Here is a 25,645-nt window from a genome sequence, read left to right as displayed (position 1 = left end):
TTTCTGCACCGATAAACAGAATACGCTGAGATGGTTGCAATACAGATTTTGACCAATTGAAGGTGATTCCTAAGGATTTGCCCAGTGCTACAGTGGCTGCTAAATTTTTCAAGAGTAGATGCCTGGAGGCGGCAGTTAGGAGCCAGTCGTCTAGGTATGGAAACACCTGGAATCCTAGACTTCTCAAGTGAGCAGTCGCGACTGCCAAACATTTGGTAAACACCCTGGGGGCTGTGGTGAGACCAAAGGGCAGTGCTCGGAACTGAAAATGACTGTCTCCTAGGCTGAAGCGTAAGTGTCTCCTCGACGCCTGATCCATCAGAATGTGATAGTAGGCGTCTTTGAGGTCTATGGAGCACATCCAAACTCCTTTCTCCAAAAGCGGGAGAATGGATTAGGTTCATAGACTAGGTTCATAGACTAGTACTAGGCTAACTGCCCGTGTGGGCCATTTTAAGCCTAGCCAGTTACCCCATGTAAGAATCAAACCCTGCACCTTGTATCTGCAAGGTAAACACCTTAACCATTATACCAACCTCCCACCCGATTATAAAGTGACCATCCGGAATTTGGACTTTTTTACAAATCGGTTTAGTTTGCTGAGATCCAAAATGGGTCTCAAGTCCCCGGTCTTTTTTGGCACCAAAAAGAATCTTGAATAAGTCCCTAATCCGGCCTCGTCTGCGTGGACAGGTTGGATGACTCCTTTTTGAAGCAGCTTTGATACTTCGTTGGCTGCATGATCCCGTTGACTGGGTGGTGGGTCCGGGATTCTTTGGACTGGTGGGGGTGGTTGAACAAAGGGGATGGAGTAACCTCCGGCAATGATTTGAAGCACCCATTGGTCCTGAGTAATATCTTCCCAGGCCTTTAGGTGCTTCGAGAAACAACCCCCGACTGGCTCCGGAGTTGCACAGCCGGGTACTCCTTCAGGGATGCTGGAAGGAGGAGGAGCCACGAAAGGACTCGCAGTCTCCAGTGTTGCGGGGGCCTCCGCTGCCTCTGGGACGGCGTCTCCCTGAAAAATTTCCCCCTCCTCTGCCTCTAGAAGGGGGGTCGCTCTGCTGCGACGAGTAAGGCTTCTGAGACTTACGGAACCACATTTTCCCTCCCCTTCGGGCCTTGGGATAAGGCCTGAGGGGAGTGGAAAAGCGGGCTCCTACGGCAGCCAAGGTCTTACCCTCCTGTTCGCAGCGAGTCAAAGTGTCCTTTACCTTGGGTCCAAACAATGAGGACCCATCAAAGGGGGCGTCGGCAAAGGAAGACTTAAAGGCCTCTGCAAAATGACACAGGCGTAGCCAGGCTTGTCTCCGTAGAGCAACAATTGTCCCAGCCGGTCTAATCGCTCCTTCGGCCGCATAGGAAATGAGCCTCATGGACGAGTTAGATAATGAGGATAGGGTAGCCAACTGAGAGTTAACCGTCTGAGTTAACTGTTCAGGTAAGTTACCCGAGAGGGCATCCGACAGCTCCTTGATCAGATCCCTCTGTAGTCTGGTGAAGTGTGCCAGATAATTCAGAGACCTTAACGTAAAGGTCACTGAAGAAAGGGTACGCTTGCCGTACCGATCCATGCTCCTAGACTCTTTATTAGGGGGATGGATGGACGTCGAAGCCTCTGCCACATCTTGTTGGATGGCAGATGCCACCACCATAGCATCTACAGCCACACCTTTAGATAAAAAGTCCTTGTCTGGGGGTGCCGAGAGAAACTTATTGGGACGAGCTGGCACCGGTTCCACAGAATCCGGGTGTTCCCACGCCCTTCGAGAGATCAAATCCAGAAGCTCATTGAAGGGCGGAGACACCCCAGGAGGAGGAGGGCTGAGCCCCGAAGGCCTTGAGGAACACCGACTCCTCAGCGGAAGGGGGTTTGGACTGCCAGTCGCCTCGGTGTTTAAGGATTTCCAGAATGTCTGCAAAGGAGACATCTTCCGAAGATGACTTTGGGGACCCCTCCGCATCATCGAGGTCGGTATCCGATGTGAGGGACTTGTCAGGGGAGTCGACGTGTTTCCTCTTACACTGTCTCTTCCTGGGCGGTTCCTCCGAAAGGGTGTCGGAGGAACCTCCAGGAAGAAGGGAACCGCCAATGGGGGTAACCTCAGGCCCAGGGGCTCCGCTGTCACGAGACAGGGGGATTCCAGAAGTGCCAGTCTCCATGCCCAGGGAAGGTGGTGGTGGTGGTGGAAAGGTCGAAGTGGCCACAGAGGATTTGGCAAAAGCACTTCTCATGGCATCGAAGGCCGGACCCCCAGAATCCTGGGAAGGTCCCGTCCCCGAGGCCACAACAGTAACCGGAGCCCCCGCAGCCGACACACCTAGAAGGAGGCTCGGAACCGAAAGGATCGGATCCGAAGCATCCCCCCCCGGGGCCGACTGAGGAGGTCCGCATACCGAACCCCGACCCGTGGGACGGGGTTGAAGTTAGAGTCGGAGCCGACTCGATAACTTCGACCGGATCCACCAACACCGACTCCAACGGCGCCAAGGCTGTCGGAGGAGGAATAGAAGTAGAAGGATGGGGGATCGGCTCCAGAGCCAACTGGGCAGGAGTCGAGATCAATTTAGCGAAGACCGGTGACTGGAAAAGCTTCTGAAGCACCCTGTCTACGTCCAAATCGGACATCCTCGAAGAACGAGAAGAGACCGACCGGGTCCGAGTCGACTTCTCCACCGGCTCCGAAAGACTGGGGGACCGGCTCCGTAAAGGCTCGAGGCGTATCGGTGCCGAGGGAGATTCCACTACTATTGCAATCTCCCTTGGAGCTGATGTGGACTTCGGCTCCGAAGTGGAAGTGTCTGAGCGGGCAACCCCCATCGGCTCCGAAGGCAGTGGAGCCGATGAAGGTGACACGCCTCTCGATGCCCGAGCTCTTGACTCCAAAGCCAGAGGAGTCGAGGCTAGAGACATCGAGGCAGACCGTTCCGCCCTCGGCTCCGAAGTCTGTGGAGCCGACGGAGAAGCCTGCCTAGACTTTTTAGCTATCGGATCCGACGGACTGGTCGGAGCCGAAGATTTTTTCTTCTTGCCAGTAGGAGAAGAAGAAGAGGATAAGGCTTCCTCAAAAGAAGGGGCAATGAGCCCTTTTAAAATCAATTTGTTTTTCCTCTCTTGGAGGACTCGAGAGGAAAAAGCGTGGCAAACGCTACAGGACTCCTGGAGATGTTTGGGACCTAAACAATATACACACAAGGAATGATCATCCGTTATGGACATTTTGTAACCACACTTAACACATTTTTTAAAACCGGAAGGTCTATGTTCTTTAGACATGGTTTTAAAGAAAACTTAACAACAATTACAGACAAAACAGTTAACACCGACAACTAGGCTCTAATTTAAACGCCTAAGGCAGGGCTAGGCCCCTCTAACTTAAACGGAACCTTTTTACCAACAAAAATACACAATCTTCCACAAAAGTACCAAAAAAAAAAACAATCACACAACACTAGCCGTTAAAACAGCTTTTGGGTGAGTTTTAGAGAGAAATTTGACAGAAAAGTTTCTGACTAGAGGTACTTAGCTCAGCCAAGTCCGAGACCACGTCTATGCTGGAAAGCGGCAAACGAGATCTGGGGAGGTAGTGGTGGTGCATCCTGGGATATGAGGTGACTCAGCCAATAAGAGACTGCATTCTATTGTATAGCGCCGAGTCGGAGCCGAGGATCGGCTCCGAACCCATCTGTAGAGAATGTAGGCGAGATAGGATCACATTACATCAAATACTTCACTCTGGCAACAGTATCAAAAAAGACAACTCTTCAGGAGGGAAATCGGAAACAAATTCCCTTGGAGTCAGAGTCCACATTCTGTGGAGTAGAAACTGGAGGAACACAGTCCATCTCTAATTCTTGCCCCTCAGACTTGGAATAAGAATCTCAACGAGAGGATTTTTTTTCTTTTTAAGTGAGGGGAAGACTCAAATTTAAAGACTGAATAACACTACGTAAACCCTTATCTTCTTTTGGGGAAGAAATATGGTATTTTTATGTTTCCTTTTTCTGGGAAACCTCAAAGCAGAGAGAGAGAGAGAGATGCCTGAAGGACAGTCCCTTCCCACGGAATGAAGCTGTACAGAATGGCTTAGTGAAGGAGCACCTCCTAATCCTTTTCTCAATACAGCAGAGTGGTTTTGTCATACCAGACAAGGGCAACAGAGCAGCCCACAGAGGATGTGCCTGCCTCCCGGTCCTTAGTACTGTCCTGAGAAACAGCACTAGAGGGACTGACAGAAGGTAATGAATGGTCCGAGAAACATCAGAAGGCCACAGCAGAGTGACCCATCAGTGGCTGAGATGAAGAGGAAACCAGAATAAATACTGAAGTCTCATGGACAACCTTTTTCTTCTTGTGGCTCAGGGAAGGATCAATAGGGTTACTGGGACCCAGGGCCATGTCCTAGCCACAAACACAGTCCCACAGGTGGATGGAAGAGGCTTGAAGAATCTGTGCTACTACCTGACTAAAAAAAGCTATATTCTCACCATAACATTCCATCTGTGCTGTCCATTTTTATTCTTCCTCAACTGATGGGCTTGGATCTGACTCAGTTGTTAAAGCTTGTGGCAACCAGGAACTCCAGAGCTTCTCTCTTCACTCATATTGCACCAACCCCAATTACTGCAGATCTTGTTTGATGCTTAGGAAAGTGAAAAATGAAAATTCTTATTATGGAAAAGCTATATCTGAAGTTTTATATATAGATAATAAGACATGTAGGTCATGTAATACACATTTTCCCACAAGTCTTAAGGATGGGGGTTGGTGGGAATGGAGTTGAGGAAGAAGGAAAATGGACACTACAGGTGGAAAGTTATGGTGAGTACATAATTTCTTTATCTGATGTCAATTTTCATTCTATCCTCAACTGATGGGGCAGAGTCCCCAGTTACCTAACTTCCAGGATGCATTCCAAGAAGGATATTCCTGAGCACCACAGAACCAAAAGATGCTCTTCCTCTGGAGGCCAGATCCAATTTGTAATGAGTAATAAATGCATGGGAAGCAGCCCATGTAGCTGAACAAATATCATCCATGGATATTCTAGATTGAAATACTGAGGAAGTTGCCATGGATCTGGTAGAATGAGCATTAATGTTTTTTGCTAAAGTGATACCGAATTTGTTATACAGAAAAGACATGCAATTTGCTATTCATGTAGATAGAGTACTTTGGTAACTGGTTTACCCACTGTAGACTCTGTAAATGAAATAGCGGATTCTATTTTCTGATGTTCTTAGTCCCGTTCAAATAAAAATGCAACTACCTGTGGACATCCAGTAAGTGTAGCGCTCATTCACCTTTGCTGGAAAATTTTTGTAAAAACACAGGCAAATTAATATATTGATTAATGATGGATTCTATCACCACCTATGGAAGAAATGATGCACTGGTATGTAAAGTTACTCTGTCCCTATGAAAAATCAAGTATGGGCATTCTCAGGACAATGCATGGATCTCAGAAATTCTTCTGGCCAAAGTAATGGTTACTAAGAAAATTGCCTTCCATGACAGATATTTAAGGTCACAGGCAGCTGTGAGCTTAAATGGGGGGTTGAATAAGGTACTGCAGCACTAAATTTAGGTCCCAAGGAGGAGTAGGACCTTTAAAGGGAGGCCTTAAGAGTAGTATGCCTATTAATAAGGCTTAGCTTAACTTATGAGATGCTACTGGCAAGTGATTTATCCCAATATGAAAATTTGGGATTGCTGCTAACTGAACTCTGACTGAGGAAGCTCCTTCATTAAAGACATGTGATAAAAAATCCAATACATTGCTTTTGAGTCCAAAAAAACAATTTTTTGCCATTTGCCAGAGTACACTTTCCTGGTGGAAGGTTTACGGGAAGACATCAAAATTTGACGGACAAGGAAAGACAAAGTACAGTTGTGTACACTTACCATAAATGTAGATGTTCTAGTGTATTCACTGCTGCAGTCATTACACTTGGGTTCTCCTGCTGGCAGGCTACCCTCAGTCGGCCTGAATTCCAAAGTCTAGGTCCGGTGTCAGTTGCTGTCGCCTCTTCCCTGACGTCAGTGCGCCAGGGGTATAAAAGATGCAGCCAATGCCATTTTCTTCAGTTTTTCTTGCCCCAGATGTCAGGTGCCCCCAAAAGGGTAGGCTAAAAATATGCCAATAAAACATGCATGCACCAAAATATACTATACCTTCATCTACAAGCAAATACACCACATAGGTTGTAAAGATTAGAGAAGTGCAGATAAGTTGCAGCAAAGATATGGGGATGGGTGGGTGGGTAACCTGGACTGCAACAGTGAATACACTCGAACATCTACATTTATGGTAAGTGTACACAACTGTACTATGTTCTTTGTGTTTCACTGTTGCAGTCATTACACTTGGGTTGAATCACAAAAGCTATGGTAGGGAGGCTGGAGCTAAATAGCATTAGGAGCGGCTATGAGGCCCTGCAGAACTGCAGTTGCAAAGCCTGCCCTGGATTTAGAGCAGAGTGGTAACTGATAGTGCTTTGTAAAGGTGTGCACTGAACTCCAGGTAGCAGCCTCTAAAATGTGTTTGGTTGGTACTCCTCTGAGGAAGGCTGTTGAAGTGGCTGCTGCTCTGGTTGAATGTGGCCTTATGCCCTTAGGCACTGGCTTGCCATGTTGTGAATAGCAGAAACAAATGCAGTGGCCTATCCACTTTGAAATAGTCTGCTTTGAGATAGCCTTTCCTTGTGATCCTGCAGCATATGCCACTAGTAGTTGCTCTGTCTTTTCTGAAATCTTTGGTTCTGTTCAAGTAGAGGCGTAGCTGTCTGTGTATGTCCAAAGAATGCAGAATTCTCTCCCCCCTTATTCTGTGGGTTTGGATAAAAAGTAGGCAGATGAATAGTTTGGTTAAGGGCCACACTGGACACTACCTTAGGCACAAATGTTGGGTTTGTCCTCAGAGAAACCCTGTCTGGATAAAAAAATGATAAAAGGTTCCACAGCCATGAGTGCCTGTAGCTCTGAGACTCGTCTTGCAGAGGTTATTGCTAGGAGCAGAGCTGTTTTCCAAGATAAAAACTTTATATCAGCTGTAGCAGCTGGCTCAAAAGGAGGCAGGGTGAGTTTTTCCAAGACATAACTGAGGTTCCATGCAGGTATTGGTGATCTCCTTGGAGGCCTTAAGTTGTTGGCTCCTCTGAGGTACTACCTTAACAAGTGATGAGAAAAGATTGGTGGCTCTGTATTGTAATGAGCCGAAATGGCAGAGGCATGAATTTCAATTGATGAAAAGGATAGGCCTTTGTCCAACATCTCAGTTAAGTATTGCAAAATCTGAGGAATATTTGGTACAGCTGTGTTAATTCCTTGCTCCTGGTTCCAAGCAGAGAATCTCTTCCATTTTCCAGCGTACGATTTTCTGGTACGAGGCCTTCTGGCCTCCAAAATGACATCCATTACAGCTTTAGTGAGAGGCGCGTTTTGTATGACTAAATTATCCGCTATGCTGCCAGATTTAAGGTCTTTTGTTGCCTGTGCAGGATCTGATCTGATTGTTTTGTTGGGATAGTAGATGAGGTATTTAAGGCAAGGTCCAAGCCGGGCAATGAGACAAGTTCCTTAGGATTGGATACCAGTACTGGCGGGGCCAGTCTAGGGCAATCAGTATCATCTTTGGCTTCTCTTGTCTGACCTTTAGAAGTACCTTGGGGAGGAGAGGCAGTGGAGGAAAGGCATATACTGCTAAGCTTTTCCAGCTGAAAGATAGGGCGTCCACTTTCCATGCTTGTTGGTGATAAGTCCTTGTGCAGAATCTTTTTAGTTGGTACTTGTGAGGAGAGGCAAATAGATCTATATCCGGGCATCCCCATTTCCTTGTTATCATGCTGAAGACTTGTGGATCCAATTTCCACTCGTGGGGATCCATGAGGTTTCTGCTTAGTTCATCTGCCAGAGTATTTATCTTTCCTGGCAGGAATTGTGCCTGCAGATGTACTTGGTAAGTCAATGCTGTGTCCCACAAAGTCATGGCTAGTCTGCAAAAGGGGTAAGAATGAGTGCCTCCCTGCTTGTTTATATACCACATGACCGTGGTGTTGTCTGTCTTTATCAGTAGACATCTCGGATGAAGTAGGTCCTTGAAGGCTAGCATCTCTTTTTGATTGATATGTAGATACATTTGGTTTGCGGACCATGTGCCTTGAATACATCTTCCTGCCATGTAGGCTGCCCAGGCATAATCTGATGCATCCGTTGTTAATGTCTGCCTGGCTGGGGGTAAAGTGAATGGCTGTCCCTTGTTCTGGCGACAAGCCTTCGCCCACCATCGAAACTCCTGTTGCAGGCAGGGAATGAGGGTAATTATTATTTCCAGGCTGTGGCAATGTTGAGTCCAAACACTTTTTAGGTACCACTGAAGTTTCCTCATATGCAGTCTCGCATATGGAATTAGTAGAATGCAGGATGCCATGAAGCCCAAAGCCTGCAGAATTTTTCTTGCAGATAACTGGGCTTTTGTTGCCAACAGGTTGAAATAGGTAGTCAGTTGCCTTTGTTTGTTTGGCGTGAGATAAGCCATCTGGGCAGTTGTACTTAAGCTTGCACCCAGGAATATTATCTCTTGAGAGGGTACTAGTTTTGATTTCTTTTTGTTGACTGTGTACCCTAGGCCTGTTAGAAATCTCTTTACAAATGCCAGATGCTGTAGTAGAATGTCCTTGTTCTCTGCTTGAATGAGGCAGTCGTCCAAGTAAGGATATATTTGTATTCCTCTTTGTCTGCAGAATGCAATTACTGGTGCCAGGCATTTTGTGTAGATCCTGGGCACAGTAGATAAGCCAACGGGCAGTGCAAAGAATTGGTAGTGCATTGAGCCAAGCTTTGAATCTGAGATATCTTCTGCATGTTTGTCTGATTGGGACATGCAGGCATGCCTCTTTTAGGTCTAAAGTCACAAGCCAAGCCTTCTTGCCCAGCATGGGCAGAAGTTGCTGTAGTCAACATTTTGAATTTTGGTATATCCAGAAATGCGTTTAGAACAGATAGGTCCAGTATTGGTCTGCAGGTCTTGTTCTTTCTTGGTACCAAGAACAGTCTTGAATAAAATCCTTGTCCCTGCTCTTGCTCTGGTACTTGTTGAATGGCCCTCATGTCCATGAGGGATGAGATTTGCTTTTGTGCCTCTGCCCATTGATGTTTTGGCAGGTCTGGCCAACCATTTGTCCTTGGCAGGGTGTGGAAGTGAAACTTGTAGCCTTGTAACACTATGTCTACGACCCATTTGTCCTGGGTTATTATGTGCCAATTTTGACAAAAAAGTGCTAGTTTTCCCCCAAAAAGTGCTGCCAGAAGATAAGTGCTTGGTGCAGGCAGGGGGAAGTCACTGGGACTGTTTCCTATATGGCTGTGATTTGTCTTCTCCACTTTTGGAGGTAGAAGCACCCCATTGTTTATACCTGTATGAACTTTGAAGGCTGGGATCTGCCCCTTTGTGGTCTGTCTGCCACTGGAAAAGACCAATTCTTTGTAGGCCAGTGTCAGCTAAATCTTGGAGGCTGAACCTGTAAGAAATCCTTAACCGTTTGCATAGATTTAGCTTTGTCCTACATTTTCTTTAACACCTCTTCTGCTTTAACACCAAACAAGGTATCATGCTGTAATGGGGCATCTAATAATTTTGCTTTGACATGATCAGGCAGATTTTGTTCCTTTAACCAAGTATGCCTCCTGATGACAGAACCCGTAACAGCGGCTCTCTGCAGGAAGCCTCCAAAGAATCAAAACCACATTGCAAAGTATGCTTTCCAACTTGTACAGCTGCATACAATAAATCCTGCATTTCTTTTTCTGTACATTCAGAATTTATCAACATTTTCTGTTTAAGCAGTGGCATAATATATTGCTGATATTTGAGCATATGAAACTGACAATTTAAAGCCCTTATAGCCAAGGTAGCAGAAGTGTAAATCTTTTCTCCCAATCTGTCTAATGCCCTAGAATCCCTGTCAGAGGAAGTAGGGTTTTTTGCAGCGGAAGCCTTGACCCCTTTGGGACCCTGAGAGATAGTTTCTGGGTCAGCAGCAGGGTTTTTGAAAAGGAATTTATGAGAGACAGGAACCCTGTAGTACCTGTCCGGCTTAACAGGAGCTGGAGGTAAGGAGTCAGGGGTCAAACTGGACTCTGAAAATACATCAACAATGTCTAACACAGGTGGAATAGCTAGGGGCCTGTGTTGTGGGTAGTAAAAGTAAGTTTCTGAGCCTTTTCGTAGATTCTGAAAAATCTTGGCTCTCCCAGTGGAAATGCTCCCTCATGGTATGCAAGGTTTCCCCAAAAGAGTAATCCTCAGGAGGAGAGGCTGAAGGAATAGATTCTTCAGCATCAGAATCCTCATAGGGAGGAAGAGAGTATTCCTGATCAGAAGAGGAATCAGATGAAATGGAAACCTGATCTGAAGATTTATATTCTGTCTCTTGCCTAGGCCTGTTATCAGGAGGGGGATGGGAACCCCTGATCAAAGCAATTAAGTCTTTGGCCATTTTGAGCATCGAGGCCTGTCCATGAGGCTGTTGTATACTTGTTTCTTTGTCTTTAAAGGTGCGTTAGGTCTTTGCCTTTGAAGCTGAAGTTGTTTTAATGTATAATTGAGTAGGTCTGAAAACACCCTCAGAAGCCGATGCCTGCTCAGCGGCTCCGGACCCATCTGAGGGAATAGTCTCCGAAGGTCCAATACCTTGAGCTTCCAGTGGCCTAGTCAACTCCACGTGGGAGTCGGTAGCGGCCTGCGGGTCTAAAGTAGCGAGTATCAGGGGCTGCAAAGGCGCCTCACTGAGAACCGGCGACTGGCTTAGAAGAAGCCTCGTCGTTGGTTTTGGACCTCGGATGCCTGTCCTTTTCTTTTTCTTTGCGTTTCTTGTGAATTCTGGTAGTCGGATGGCTATCCGATGACATCGTATAATTAAATCTTCAGCCAAAATAGTGTAATGCAAAATCGTACCGACGCTTAATACTGCGTTGGTTAAATCTAGCACAAAACCGACAACTAGCAACGTCGAGGTCAGAGCCTAGGCAAGGAATACAGTAAGAATGAAAGTCCTTATGAGGTATTTGCTTCCCACAAGAAATACAATTATTAACTTTTTCTGACATCGGTCTGGAGCAAGAAAAAAAAAGTTTCCCCAACAGGGTACTTAGCTTTTAATGAAGACTTCGGATCTGAAATTCGAACACGAAAATCTCAGGAGTCGGCCGACCGGCACTTGCGAACTGCTTATGCTTTGGGCACCTTGCGGCAAGAAAGACTGAAGAAAATGGCGTCGGCTGCATCTGTTATACCCCTGGCGCACTGACATGAGGGAAGAGGTGACAGCAACTGACGCCGGACCTAGACTTTGGAATTCAGGCCAACTGAGGGTAGCCTGCCAGCAGGAGAACCCAAGTGTAATGACTGTAACAGTGAAACACGAAGAACATCATTGGTTGCCTGGCTATCAATGGAATTGGAGAAGCCAGGCAGTCAGCCTGAGGTTTGCCACATCTGAGTTTATGTCTGTCGGGTGAGACAGAAGGTCTGGAGTTGGATCCAGAAACCAAGGTAGTTGAATCAGGTGAGGCCAAAGAAAGGGAAACCAAATCTGTCAAGACCAATACGGAGCAGTAAGGATGACTTCACTCTTCAACCTGGAAGCTTTCTGAAGGAGTTTAGGAATTAAAGGAATGGACAGATATGGGTACAAGAGACTGGGGGGGGGGGCAATCGTGAAGCAGAACATCCCTCGGAGATTCACCCTCTGAGGGATCAGGGTAAAGGCAAAGTAGTTGCTGCACTTGTTGTTCAGAGGGGAAGCAAATAGATCTTAGCAAGGCTGGCCCCATTAACAGAAGATCTTGTCTGCAATTTTCTTGTTGAGAGACCATTAGAGGGGTAGAAGAATGCACCTGCTTAATTTGTCTGCTATCACATTGGATTTCCCAGGAATGTGTGTTGCTAAGAGAAAGCAGTTGGAAGAGATCGCCCATTGTCACACTCAGAGAGCTTCTCGACACAATGGGTAGGATTTGGTCCCTCTCTATTTGCCGATGTATCAGATTACCGACATTGTCCAACTGTACTGCAACTGTCCCCAAAGGGAGAGTGTTGCGAAATGCCTGCAATGCTGACAGCACTGCTCTCATCTCTAGGACATTTACATGCAATTTGGCCTCCTTGAGGGACCAGGTGACTTGGACTGTCTTCCCCATACAATGCCCCTCCACCCTAGCTGGGAGGCGTCCGTGGTCACTGTGGCCTTGGGCTGATGGGGAATGAACAGACAAGCCTTGCAGAACCTGGTCTGAATGAATCCATTTTAGATGCGAGTGATTCTTACTTTTTATAACATAGGTAGATAAAGAATCGACCACTGAGCAGCTAACATCCACTGCAGAATTCTCATATAAAACCTGGCTAGTGGTATTAATCTTATTGCCGCTGCCATCAATCCAGACCCTGAAGGACTGTTTGGGCCAAAACTGAGGTGCTGCAGATTATCTTTTTGACTTGAAGTCTTACAGTCTGAACACTCAGTAATAGAAGGGAAGCAACAGTTGTCTTTGTATTGGGAATTGCTCCTATAAACTCTAAGTCTACGTCAGCTGCAGATAAGATTTGTCGTAGTTTATGGTTATCCCCAGATGAGAGCAAGTCTGGAGAACCTGGTCTGTTGCACACATGAGTTGATGCTTGGTTTGAGTGGTAATGAGCCGGTCTAGATAAGGAAACACTCCTTGCAGTCTCATGTGAGCTGCTACCACTGCCATGCACTTGGTAAACACCCTGGGGGCTGTGGTGAGTCCAAAGGCAGTACTCTGAACTGATAATGACTGGCTCTCAGCCGGAAGAGCAAGTATCTTCTGGACCATCTGTTCACCTTTATGTAATAATACGTGTCCTGAAGGTCTACAGAAAACATCCAGTTATCCTTGCTCAGAAAGGGGAGAATGGACTAACTGTGACCTCTGAAACTTGTTTTTTGAAGTGATTTGTTTAGTTTGTTGAAATCCAGAACTGGTCTCCAGTCCCATGTTTTCTTTGGCACTAAAAAGAAGCTCGAGTAAGTTCCGGACTCTATCTGGTCTGGTGGGACCTGTTGGATGAATCTTTTTCTAGCAACTTGGACTGAACAACCTGCAATTCAAATACGAAAGTTTATTTATAAATAATAAATAAATAAATAAATAAATAAATAAACTTTTGCATTTGAATTGCAGGTTGTTCCCTCTGACTGGGTGCAGAATCAAGGATTTTTCTTGAAAGGGGAGGTGGAAGGGAAAAGGGTATTACATATCCTCTGTAAATAATCCTCTGGATCAAAGTATCTTTTGTTATATCTAGCCCGGCTCTCTGGTGCAGGGATAATTGCCCCTCGACTGCATACAGAGGTGGGAAATTGGGCCTCCTTCAGGAGCACTGGTAGGATTTGTCAAAGAATGAATCTCTGAAACCCTGGTTCTGCTGACCATTTCTACCATGTGAACTGCAGCGTCCATTTGACTCTGGGGATCCTCCTCCACGTGTCCTGGAAAGGACCCCCAGACATTTTGAACCACATCTTCTGACCACCTCGCAGATTCCTAGAAAAGGTTCGTTGAGGGGTTGAAAAATGCATGCCCATGGCAGACAGGGTCTTTCCAACACTCTCACACCTAGACAGACTGTTCTTTACCTTGGGGCCAAATAAAGATGTTCTGTTAAAAGAGGCACTGACGAAAGAGGATTTGAAAGGCTCTGCAAACTCATAAAGGCACATCCAAGCATGTCGCCTTATGGAAATGCCTGAACCTGCTGCACTTGAGGTTCTTTTACATTTGAGATCAACCTCATGGAAGAATTGGATATGGACTGAAAGGTAGTCAACTGGGAAGTTAGAGGACTGAACATCCTCAGAAACAGCACCCAAAATGGTATTTGATAACTCCTTAAACAAATCCCTCTGTAATCTGGTAAAATGTGCCAAGTAGTTGAGAGATCTCAGTGCAAAAGTGGATAAGGCAGGCATATACATGCTTCCCAAATCTGTCTATCGCCAGTGACTCCCTGTTGGGAGGATGGACAGTGGAACTTTCTTCAGCTAGTTCCTTCTTGGTGGCTGCCACACTGACCAGAGTCAACAGAAACTCCCTTACTCCAGAATTGCCTGCCCACAGGTGGTGCCATTATCCTATCTGGTCTCCGAAGAATGGGTTCTATGGAATCAGGATCCTTCCCTGCCCACAGTGAGGTCAATGAGCTCGTTGGTGGGGGGGAATCACCCAGGAGGTAGGGGGTCTAGTACAAAAGCCTCCAGGAGAACAGATTCCTCAAACATCAGGTTACTGGGCATCCAGACACCTCTCTGTTTAGGGATTTCCAGGATGTCTCCAAATGAGACATCTTCATTAAGTGACCATGGAGACATTTCACCCTCATCAAAATCAGTGTCCTCAGAGACGGATTCCTCCTGGGAATCAATGTGCTTCCTCTTGCATATCCTCTTTCTGTGGACTTCCTCAGTAGGATGCTCTTGGGAGGTATCTGAAGAGGAAATTACAATTCCCTGAGCGAGAGCCTGGAACTTTTGTACTGGGTGTCCCAGCGGAATGAGTTGATGAGGCACGGAGTGCTGGATCATCATGGTGGAAGACTTTGTATCCGAGGGGGAAGGTTTTGTCAGAACTGCCGGAGCAGAAAAGACACTCTCCACAGCCTTAAAGGCCAAGCGATCCAGAGAAGAACAGGACATTGTACCGGAGAAGACACGCTTCTGAATTGTAACCCCCAACCACTCAGAGGGCAACACCTCTGAGGTAGAAGCCATAGTTGAGTTGTCCAGTGCCAAGGTTCTGAGGTGCAGAGACAGCTCCAAAAATCTCAGAGTCAAATGCAACACCTCAGATCCAACAGACAGACTATGGCTACAGGAGCTCTCCAGATCTGAAGGAATCAGAGCTCTCAAGGATGACTTTGGATCCAAAACTGAGGGATCGGGACAACTTGGACCCAGGGACACTGATGCTATAGTGGTAGTCAGAGGAGGAACCTGTAAAGGGGGAGCTGAAGATATTTGCATCTCCTGACCCAAAGGGGTAGGAGCTGAGGAAACTCCAATCTGTCCCTGCACTAACAAAATCTTCCTCACAACTCTCTCCACATCTTCTTCAGTTAGGTTGCTGGAAGAACGAGCACAGGATCTGATAACTTCTGATAACTTAGGACTTGCTGGATCCTGTTTGGGAACAGTCGGATCAGATGATTTTGAGGCTTTCGGATCCGTAACTTTTGACTTCTTATGGGGTTGAGATTGGATCTCTTGTAGATCTTTTTCTCAAATAATCCAAGGTAGAAGATGAACAGGAAGGCCTCGAAGAAGACTGATCTACCTTCAGAAATGGCTTCTCTGAAAGAGAAGTGAAGACGGCTTTCAATATCAGCTTTTTTCTTTCCAGTAAAGCTTGTGGACTGAAACTATAGCATATAGAGCAGTCTTCTTGCAAGTGAAGAGGGCCCAAACAATAAATGCATAAAGTGCGGGCATCTGAGAAAGTCAATTTATGCCTACACTTTATGCATTTTGCAAACCCTGCTGGCTTTTTCGACAGGTTTAAAACATTTTCAAAAACTGTCTAAACAGAAGTAAAAGAAAGATTTTTTTTTTTTGAAGGTAGAAAAAAAAGGGAAAAATACCAACAATGGTAATGAAGAACTATAGATGGAAATAGAAAGTAGTGTAAGGTTTCTGATTAGAAAGATATTCAGCAGTGAGGAAATAAACTATGTAATGGATATAATTGTCACTTATCCCTACGAAGCTCAAGAGTAGTAACAGACCACATCTTTTCACTGGAATGGCAAACAAGATCTGAGGTCATTGAGGTTGCTGCATTACGGGTAAGGGAGAAGCTCAAAGGTTCCTGGTTGCAATGAGCTTTAGCAACTGCCAAATCCATCAGTTAAGGATAGAATGAAAATTAACATCATCATATCAATAACTCTGAGACAAATTCTGTAATGACCAACACCAAACACAAACTAGCCCCAGCCTCTTACAATAATGATAATTAATAAGAGAATCCCCAATGGGGATAATAAAAGTGTTGGACAAGTGGTCGGTAAAACATTCCAAGAGGAAAATTAGACTTTAAGGTCAATTTTTAAATGACAACCCCCTAAACCAAAAGTCCTAGCACCTAATTATAAAACTTTTGATAAAAGTTCACTTCTGTTTAACAAACATATATAACAAATTTATGACAGGGAAAAAAAAACAATTTTCTTAAAAATTCATCAAGTGGAAAAAATCCATAAAGGGTTACTTTTCTGTTCAGCCTTATAGAAGTTATAGCTGACCAATCACCTAAAGTCCACAAAAGAGAGGACATTTGGGTAGCAAGTCAGTTATGAAGTTTTGCTGCCATAGCCTCTGATTTTATCTTGGTCTCCTTGAGCAGTGCAGTGGCTAGGGCATGTGGAAGGTGCCCTAAAGCCTTGGAAGATAGCTGGCCAGTCTTGATCCTGGCCAGACATGTTCCATATAGCTTAGGCTATGGCAAAAGTGATCTAATGATGAACATCCTTGGCATTTCTACTAATGCTGCTGCTGCTGCTTCTACTGAAGTATGGATTCCTTAAATATGCTGTTAAATCATTTTAAAGTATTTGGACTTCATGTTTAAATTACAGCAAGCGTTATCAGCTTCTAGCAATCAACTCAATCAATACATAAATATTAAGTAAACAAGTGCACAGGCAGTGGTGTGCATCCACTGAAGAAGCTGGGAGTCTCCAAACTGAGACAAATTTTACCTCCTTAAAAACACATCAATAGAGTATTTCGGACAGATTACAAAGTATAACTGCTACCTCAACCGCTTTTGATCTAACCTGTTATGGTGCCATTAACTCCTATTACAAAATATTACTAGAGATGACCAAATGCAAGTAGAGTTACCCTACCACACATTTTTTTTTTTACACTATGTAAGTTTTGACATCAAATACACTTCTTCACTCTGTGGACCATACACCCAAAATTTCTGCCTAGATGCAAAACTTCCATAAAAGAGCCAGTGGCTCACAAGTCATCAACAAACTAAGACAAAGACTAAAGGCCAGAAAAGTAGCCAACCCTAAGGGCAAAAACTGAAGAGCACACATTTTGCAAACCTGACGACATATTAAAAGTTGAATAATCATAAACTTCTACATTTTATGGATTTAACTCAGGTTCTTTTACCTTGAGTGATAGGAAGAATACAGAGGGCAGCACCTTTTACTGCAGAGAGACAAAAATCATCAGTCATTATCATGAGTAATGGTATTGATCTCTGTCTGCTGATCAAGCCCAGAGAACATGCCATTGTAACTTGAAAAGGCTAGTAAAATACACTCCATCCAAAGAAAAACAGGAAATTACTGTTAAAAAGATCATAAAAAGATCCCAAAGCATAGGTATAATACCTGCTTCATCTCATTCTTCAGCTTGCTGATTCCTGCACGCTCACTCTTTGTAGCTCCAACTGCACCAGTCTCCCGGATAGAAATAGCAGGGCTAAGAGCAGAGTCTATGGAACGTGCTGAAAGTTATAAAAAAATAATAATAATAATCTGAGATAGATTCTAAGATGATGGTACAGCACATCATGAAATACTAAACCATTTGAAATGAAACAACATCTCTTACAATTCCTGGCACATCTGCCAAACACTGTGATGCAAAAGCCTTTATAACATTCCACCTAACCTTTGATGACCACCTGCTGACTCACTAGTGTCTGCCCATGACCACTACAGACAAAAGTTCTAAAATACAGGCAGCACTGAGATTAAGCTTCCAGAGCTAAGCCCACTATTAAAGAAATGTTTTCTCTAATATGCCTTGAGCATTCCTGTAGGAGAACACCCAAAGAGTGAGGAGAAAAAAATGATTCACACATTCAAATCTAGGTAGTAAACAAAATAAAATTTATGTACTCACCATAACTATGCACCTATGCTGTTTGTTTTCGTCCTTCCTCAACTGATAGGGATCTCAGATCCTACTTCGGCCACTTCATTAGACAGTCTCCATAACTCAAGCTCCTTCCCTTACACATAATCCCCTCATTTCCAAAATTATCTCATACTGAGTTTGCCCTCTAGTCAGCTAACCAATATATGTCAAAAGAAACCCAGCCATTAATATACTGCAAATTAAGTTGAATTTCAGTTATAGCAGAAATAAAAGGAAAGAGGTGAAGAAGACTGGAACTCAAGCAACTATGCTGACAAGACATACCCCTCAGGACATGCTAGCAGCTCACATGACAAGAACTTATAAAATAGGAAGAGGGCTGGATGTTGAGGAAGGATAAAAACAGACAACAAAGATGCATAGTTATGGTGAGTACATAACTTGTATATCTGATGTTGTCTTTTTTGTCATATCCCTCAACCAATAGGACAGAGTCCCCAGCTAGAAAAACCCTGGGTGGTCCTCAAAGAAGGATATTCTGGGGTAAAGTGGAGCTAAAATGCTGCCCTATTCATAGATAAGATGTCCAATTTGTAATGTGTTACAAAGGTATGAGCATTGGACCATGTGGCAGCTGCACAAATGCCATCTATAGAGGCTCTGGACCAAAAGGCAACTGATGTGGCCACAGATCCGGTGGAGTGAGCCTTAGGTGATGTGGGTAATGTCAGTCCTTTATTCTTGTAGACAAAAGAAATGTAATCAGTGAGTCATCTATCGAAGGTTACTTTAGATAATGCTTTGCCAAATTTGGCTTTGGAAAAAGAAACAACTGGTCTGACTTCTGAAACCTCTGGTTCTGAGACTACTGAACATAAGTTGTCTGTGAATATCCAAAAGAGTGTATTCTCCCTTGTACAAAAAACTCAGACAGAAAACAAGTAGCTTGACAAACTGGTTGATAATAGACTCTGACACCACCTAGGATAGAAAATAAGTGTTACTCTGAAGGGATACCCTGTCCTTATGTAAAATCAGATACAGTTCTGATACAGGCGATGTAATGGCAACCCTGAAAAGAGTTTCCATGATAAGAACTTTAAGACTACCTTGCATGAAAGCTCAAAAAGAGCTCGAGTCAAAGCTTGAAGTACTATTAAAATCTCACGGAGGAGATGGTCATTAACAGGAGACCAGAGTAAAAAGGTATCTTTAAGAACACCCTTATAAAATCTCAGACAAGCCAAAGAATGTTTTTTGCACCAATACAAAAAACTGTAGTTTACAGTTGCAACACAAAAATTAACTAATAACCAACACTTTTAGCCAGGCAACAAAATGGAGCCAATAAAGTAAAACACACCACAAGTTATTTTTCCTCCACAGGAAACTTCATCAGAATAACATAACATACAATGAATAAACTTTAAATACTTTCAGAAACAATCCCATTGGTTACCCAATGTACCATATTTAACATCAATGACATAATTACCAATTAAGTGGAACAGTGCTGTCTAAAGGAAAATACCTTTAAAAAAAAAAACTTGAAAATAATGTTTTTTGTCTAAGTAAATATTAAAAATGGTAGCAATTTTGATCTTAACTGTCGAGTAACTATAGCTCCATTACTGAAAATGAACATAAGGAAGTCAAAAGCAGCTGGGATATGTGCTGAAAAGGGGACTAATGTCTTTGGAGGGCCTAAGTGGAAAACCTTTTCAATTTGCTCTTATAAATCTTCTAGTAGAAATTTTCTGGGATGCTGTAAGGATGTGACCAATAGGGGAAGAATGCCTGGAGTTTCAAACTATCACTGGAAGTGGAGAAACCATACAGTCAATCTGAGGGTTCAAATATCCAAATGAGGTATCCTGGATGGGGGTCCTGAGAAGGCTCCAACACATGGAGGGCTGAACTAGGTGAGGCCACAGTACAGAAAGCCACACTTGTTGAGGCCATGATCAAGGCAAAGTACCTGCTGCACTTGGAATTGAGGGGAGAAGCAAAGAGATCACAGCACAGTTGGCCCTATTGGTGAAGTATAATTTCAGCCAGTAACTTACTGACAGACCACTTGTGAGTTAGTAAAATGGACATCTCCAGTGTGTCTAGTAGCAGACTGGACTTCCCAGGAATTTGCACTGCAAACAGAAAGTGGCTGGAAGGGATCACCCACTGCTACACACACACTGCCTCTCGACATAGTGGGTAGGAGCAGGTTCCCCCCATATGTTGATGTACCAGAACACTGACATGTTGCCCATCTGAATAGCAACCATTGCTAGAGGAAGATCATGAAACATCTGCAACACCAATAGGATTGTTCTCATTTTTAGGACACTGATGTGAAGATTGAGCTCTGAGACCACATGACTTGGACTGTCCTTCCTAAGTAATGCCCCCACCCCACCCTAGTTGTGAGGCATCCTTGTTACTGTCGCCTTGGAAGATAAAAGAGTGACCCACAGAAATCTCTTCTGCAAGAATCCAGTAGGACGTGTTGTTTGCCAATATTTGTAATTTGCATAGGCAGAGACAGAGTGTAATGCCGTACTAACCGCTGTACCACAAGGGTCCACTGAAGAACCTTCATGTAAAATCTTGCTAAAGGTACCAAAACTATAGAGGTTGCCATCAATCTCAGACACTGTAATATCAGCCTGGCTGGAGAGGAAGGGAGAGAGAATGTGCAATGCTTTGTTCTGTAGACTGCTTAACCTAGTCTGTGGTAAGCTTGTGATCTGTCTCGTCATATCCAGATGAACACCAATGAATTCCAGGGCTTGAGTAGGGGAGAGCTGAAACTTAGCAGAGTTCATTGTAATGCGCAGCTGAAGACAAAGAAGGAACAAGTAATCCCTGGCCTGAATCAGTAGGGGCCTGGTGGATGCAAAAAGCAGCCAGTCATCTACGTAAGGAGCACACAGAATCCATGCAGTCTTAAGTGGGCTGCATCCACTGCCATGCACTTGGGGAATACCCTGGAGGCTGAGATGAGACCAAAGGGAAGGGCCCCGAACTGATGGTGACTGCATCCCTCCTAGAAGTGTAGGTATCTCCTGGAGCACCTGTGTATCTTGATATGACAGTACACATCCTGGATATCTATGCAGCCCATCCAACTGTCCTTCTGCAACAGTGGCAAAATGGACTGGTCCACGACCATCCAGTTGTTCAACTGTTTTATGAATTGATTCAGACCGCTGAGATCCAAAATTGGTCTTAGGGCCTCTGTCATCTTTGGCACTAAATAGAATCTTGAATAGTTCCCAGATCCTTGTTGGTCTTGGGGAACCACATGGATGACCCTTTTCCTCAGCAGTTTTTCCTACTTTTATGGCTGCTGCTTTCCTCTGACTGGATGGAATGTAAGAAATTCTTCTGTTCTTTTCTGTTGGGGACATAGAAGGAAAAATGGTATGTAATAACTCTGGATATTACTCTGAACACTGAAATATCTTTGGTAATGGCTTTTGAGGCTTCTGGGTACAGAGATAAGCTCCTCCCAACTGCCTCCAGAATGCAGAAGTTGGGAACCCTTCCAAGGTGCTAAAAGAGCTACTCAGGAAAAGGACCTCAAACCCTAATGTTGTGAGCTACCTCTGCCACATGGGGGTGATTTTTCCATTAGAGTTCCCTCTTCTGCCATGGGGGAATCTGTCTCTGTAGGAGTTTTGGGAAGAACCCGGTGTCTTTTGGAACCACATTTTTCTGCCGTTGCTGTGGTTCCAGGAGAAAGTACTTTGGGGGGGGGGGGTAGAAAAATGTATTCCCATGGCAGATGCTTTCCCATCTTGCTCTCTCCTAAATAGAGTTTTCGTTGCCTTATGATCAAACAAGTTGGATCCATCAAATGGAGCACTGTTGAATGACATCTTAAAAGGGCTCCACAAAATCACAAAGATGCGTCGGGGCATGCCTTCTTACAGCAATTCCTGAACCTGCAGCTCTCAAAGCTCTCTCTGGGTCATAAGAAATTAACTTCATTGAGGCATTCGACAGGGACTGGAGGTTGACTAGTCGCAAAGAAACTCTTTGTCCTCCACAGACATGGACCCTGAGAGGGTGTTGGAAAACACCTTGATCATTTCCCTCTGAAATCTCAACGTGTGCCAAGGTCGCTGAAGCATAGACATGCTTCCCAAATATGTCCAACACCCTGGACTCTCTGTTTGGGAGATGGACAGAAAGAATCTGTTCAGTGAGTTCTTTCTTTGTGGCCACTTCCACCATAGCAGTGGGGGGACCCTTGCTCCAATAGGCCCCCATCTTTGGCATAACAAGGTGCTTATCCAGCCTCTTGAGGATTGGCTACATGACATCTGGATCCTACCAAGCCTGGAGGGAGTTGAGGTCCACCATCTCATCCACGGGGGGGGACTACCCAGGATGTAGTTGAGCTGGCTCTGAGAGCCTTGAGAAACACTTACTCCTCCTGGGAAGGGGGATCAAAAGACCAGCCACCTCTCTGTCTCTAAATTCTGAGGGTATCACCAAAAAAGATGTACTCAAGGGGTGATCCGAGGGACCCATGCTCCTTCATCAAAGTCAGCATCTTTGGTCACAGGCCCCTGTGGGGTCTAAGTGCCACATTTTACATATATGCGTCCACGGGACTCCTCGGTGGTGGGTTGTGGGAGGACTTGAAAGTGACAGCAGAGTCCTGAATGAGGACCATCTCCAGGCTTGACCAGACAAGCTGCCCAATTAAACTGGATGAAAAGACTAAGGATCCACAGTTGACCACTGAGGAGTTGGTGGACCCAAGAGGAACAAGGATGCGTCATCCACTTAGGTGTAAAATGCTGTTGCCACTACCTCAAAGGCAGAGTTCATGGGGGAACCAAGTCCCAGTGAATCCATCTGTGCAGAATGGAACCCAATCTCCCCAAGATCTTGCCTTGATGCAGAGGTCACAGCAAAAATGTTTAACACAGGCTTCAAGAGGAAGGGATGGCTCCAAAAACACTGAAGTCGAGCCCAAACCCCCAGAGCTGGCACCGACATTACGGCTCCAAGATCCTTCCAGCTCTGACAAAGTCTGGGCCACTTGGATCAGTGAAGGTGTCGGAGTTGAAGGCCAAGCCTTCGGATCTGACACAGACTAGCTGAGAATTCTTGGGTCTGTCGGCTTTGAAATAAGTGGAAAGACTGGAGTAGCAGTTAAAAGCTGGGGTTGTAGGCACATGGATCCAATGGGAGATGAAGACGGGATAATTTCCAACTGAATACGGGTTCCGAGAAACTTTCTCATCATCCTGTCCACATCTGCTTTCATTAGGCTCCTAGATGATCTGAAGGATGAAGAGGTAGAAGGTGGATGGGATATCCTTCAAGGTGTCTCCTGCAAGAATGGTGAGTACATCTTCGAAGTAACAGGCTCCAGACGGAATTTTGATCTTGCATGTGGAGACTGACATGGCTTGAGATGAATCTGAAGGGGCAGTTGGATCCGATGGTTTTGGTGGGGTCGAATACGAAGAAGTAGTTGGATCCGATGTTCCCTTGATTTTCTCTGGGTGGAGCAGAGCCAGAAGTTGTTGTTTGAGGACAGCAATCTGAGGAAGATTTCCTGGAATCTTTAGTTTTGTCAGTTGCATCTCCCTTTGTAGATTCTGAAGATTTCTTGGAAAAGTAGGGTGCTTCAGATGAAGATGAAAAAGTGGAGGTAAGCAACTCTTTCAAGATTTGATTTTACACTCTACAATAACCCTATGATTAAATTTCAACACAAACATCACAATCAATAGTAAGATGACCTCAGCCAAGACAGCAGACACACTCAGAGTGAGCATCTGAGTTGGGGATCTTGTGTCCACATGAAGAGAACTTTCTGAAACAAGTTAGTTTATCCAACATTCTAGAAGCACACCACAACAAGAAAACCAATAAAACAACAAAAAAATATATAAAACAGGGTGAAATACCAACAATGGTAAAACTAAGAGAGAGGTACACAGTAGAAAAGGAAGTACCCTGCATTTAGGGAGTAAAAAAGGCACAAGACTCGACAAACAGAAGAGTAAGAAATGAGTAATCTAAAATAAAATTTAAATCTGGTGGTGTTGCGGTAGCGTTGTGTTGTCTCCTCACAGTAAGACGTCCTGTTCGATTCTCAGCTAAAGCGTCTTCTGTGTGGAGACATGCATGAATGGGCGTACCTTCGTTGAAGGTTGTGCATCAGGCCTGGCAAGTCGGTACGTAAAAATCTATTGCCAATCATTAGCGGACCGGAGTTCCATTATGGCGACCCCTAACCGGGAAAAGCCGAAAGATACAACAACAAAATAATGAACAGGGAGGATTGAAAATGCTAATGCTTGAGTTACTCCTTTCTCTCAAATTGACCTGCTTTACTGCATGGTGCAGTTCAGGATATTAACCCCCTTTTTCCCATCTTACCTTTAAAGTTTACAACATCTGGCCAGATCACTAATCACTGCAGAGTCCGCATTTTGCCTCTCAGTAGTCATCTTAAGATTTGTGCGTCTGTTTTCCTCCTGGTGACAGAAGGAGCATTGGGACATTATTTCCTGGACACTGCTGTCGACCAGAAAGTCTGACAAGTGCTTAATAGGTGCCAGCTTGGAATATGTGCTTCAGTTTTGCTCTTGATGAGAGAAGGCATAGAAAGCATCGATTCTGGACTGTTCCTGATTGGGCAGTGAGTATTTGTGTGGGACCTTCCTGACTGATGTGGCTGCTGTTCAAGGCATCTACCAGGAAAAAGCTACAAAAAGGCCTGCAAAACCCTACATCATTTCAGACAAGACTGCTCATCACCAAAGAGACTGTGGCCTGCTCCTCATCTTGGGATTAGTGCTATGGTTTTGCTTCTAATGAGAGAAGACGAAGCAAAAGTGCATTGTATCCCAAGCAGCATGAAGCTATAGTGAGACCAGCACTATTAGTAGCCAGGCAGTCGCAAATAAGGTGAATCTCCACTATTCATCATGCCTGACAAAACTAATTCTTTCTTATTTTCAGTTAGTTCTGACTGATTAGCTGCTGTCTAACCCAACTTCATATCTCCCAAAATAATTCATCCATAAATTACCAGGGTCTACTTTAGTAGTTTCCCCTCAAGTGTTCAGCAGTGTTCTGTATAGACACGGGCACCTTGAGATGACATTTTTCCTGTAAAAACACCCCTGAAATTTCACCAATACCTAGGTACACAAAGGGCAACTAAGTCTGCAGTGACAAGGACTGCCCCCAGAGTTGCAAACCAGAGATGCAGGCACATTGAGTTGACATTTTTCCTGTAAACACCGCCCCCATAGTTGCAAACCAGACACTCCTGATTTTACTTTATGTTCTTACCACAACAATCTAATCAATAAAAAGGGCCTCTCGTCATGTATATGAATTTACCAATATCTCGGTTACCAACTTGGTGGATATGGGGATCCAGAGGCAATGTAGAGATTGCTTTATGTTTACAGACAACCAGCTAATTCTTAAACCGATATAGTATGTGACAGATGTATTTACATAATGTCAATGGAGGCAAAGCTGCCACATAAAAGCACTCAATGTCAATCAGGTTGTCAATAATACACATGCTGCACCCATCACACATGGTACAAAGCAGACATATAGATGCATATATTGCTGAAGCACTTAAATGTAGACTTCCTAAACCCCAAAGACCTTCTACTTTGTAAACAAATGCCCTCAGTAGCCCCAAATGCACACTTTCAAAACATCCATATCA

The 25,645-nt window shown here is 44.6% G+C and overlaps 1 protein-coding gene across 5 annotated transcripts in view; it reads right to left on the bottom strand.

Moving 5' to 3' along the window:
- PHKA1 (phosphorylase kinase regulatory subunit alpha 1) overlaps nucleotides 1-25,645 on the bottom strand; it is a 3,177,076-nt gene that overhangs the window by 672,433 nt on the left and 2,478,998 nt on the right. For all 5 annotated transcript variants that reach the window (XM_044057561.1, XM_044057557.1, XM_044057558.1 and 2 more), the window contains exon 28: nucleotides 17,433-17,548. In XM_044057561.1, the coding sequence (XP_043913496.1) occupies nucleotides 17,433-17,548 (116 nt within the window). The remainder of the gene's footprint in view (nucleotides 1-17,432; nucleotides 17,549-25,645) is intronic.

Source organism: Protopterus annectens, chromosome 15.part0 (genome assembly GCF_019279795.1).
Source record: "Protopterus annectens isolate FY-2018-M chromosome 15.part0, PAN1.0, whole genome shotgun sequence".
Taxonomy (NCBI): domain Eukaryota; kingdom Metazoa; phylum Chordata; order Ceratodontiformes; family Protopteridae; genus Protopterus; species Protopterus annectens.
This window is presented reverse-complemented; position numbering and strand designations above follow the sequence as displayed.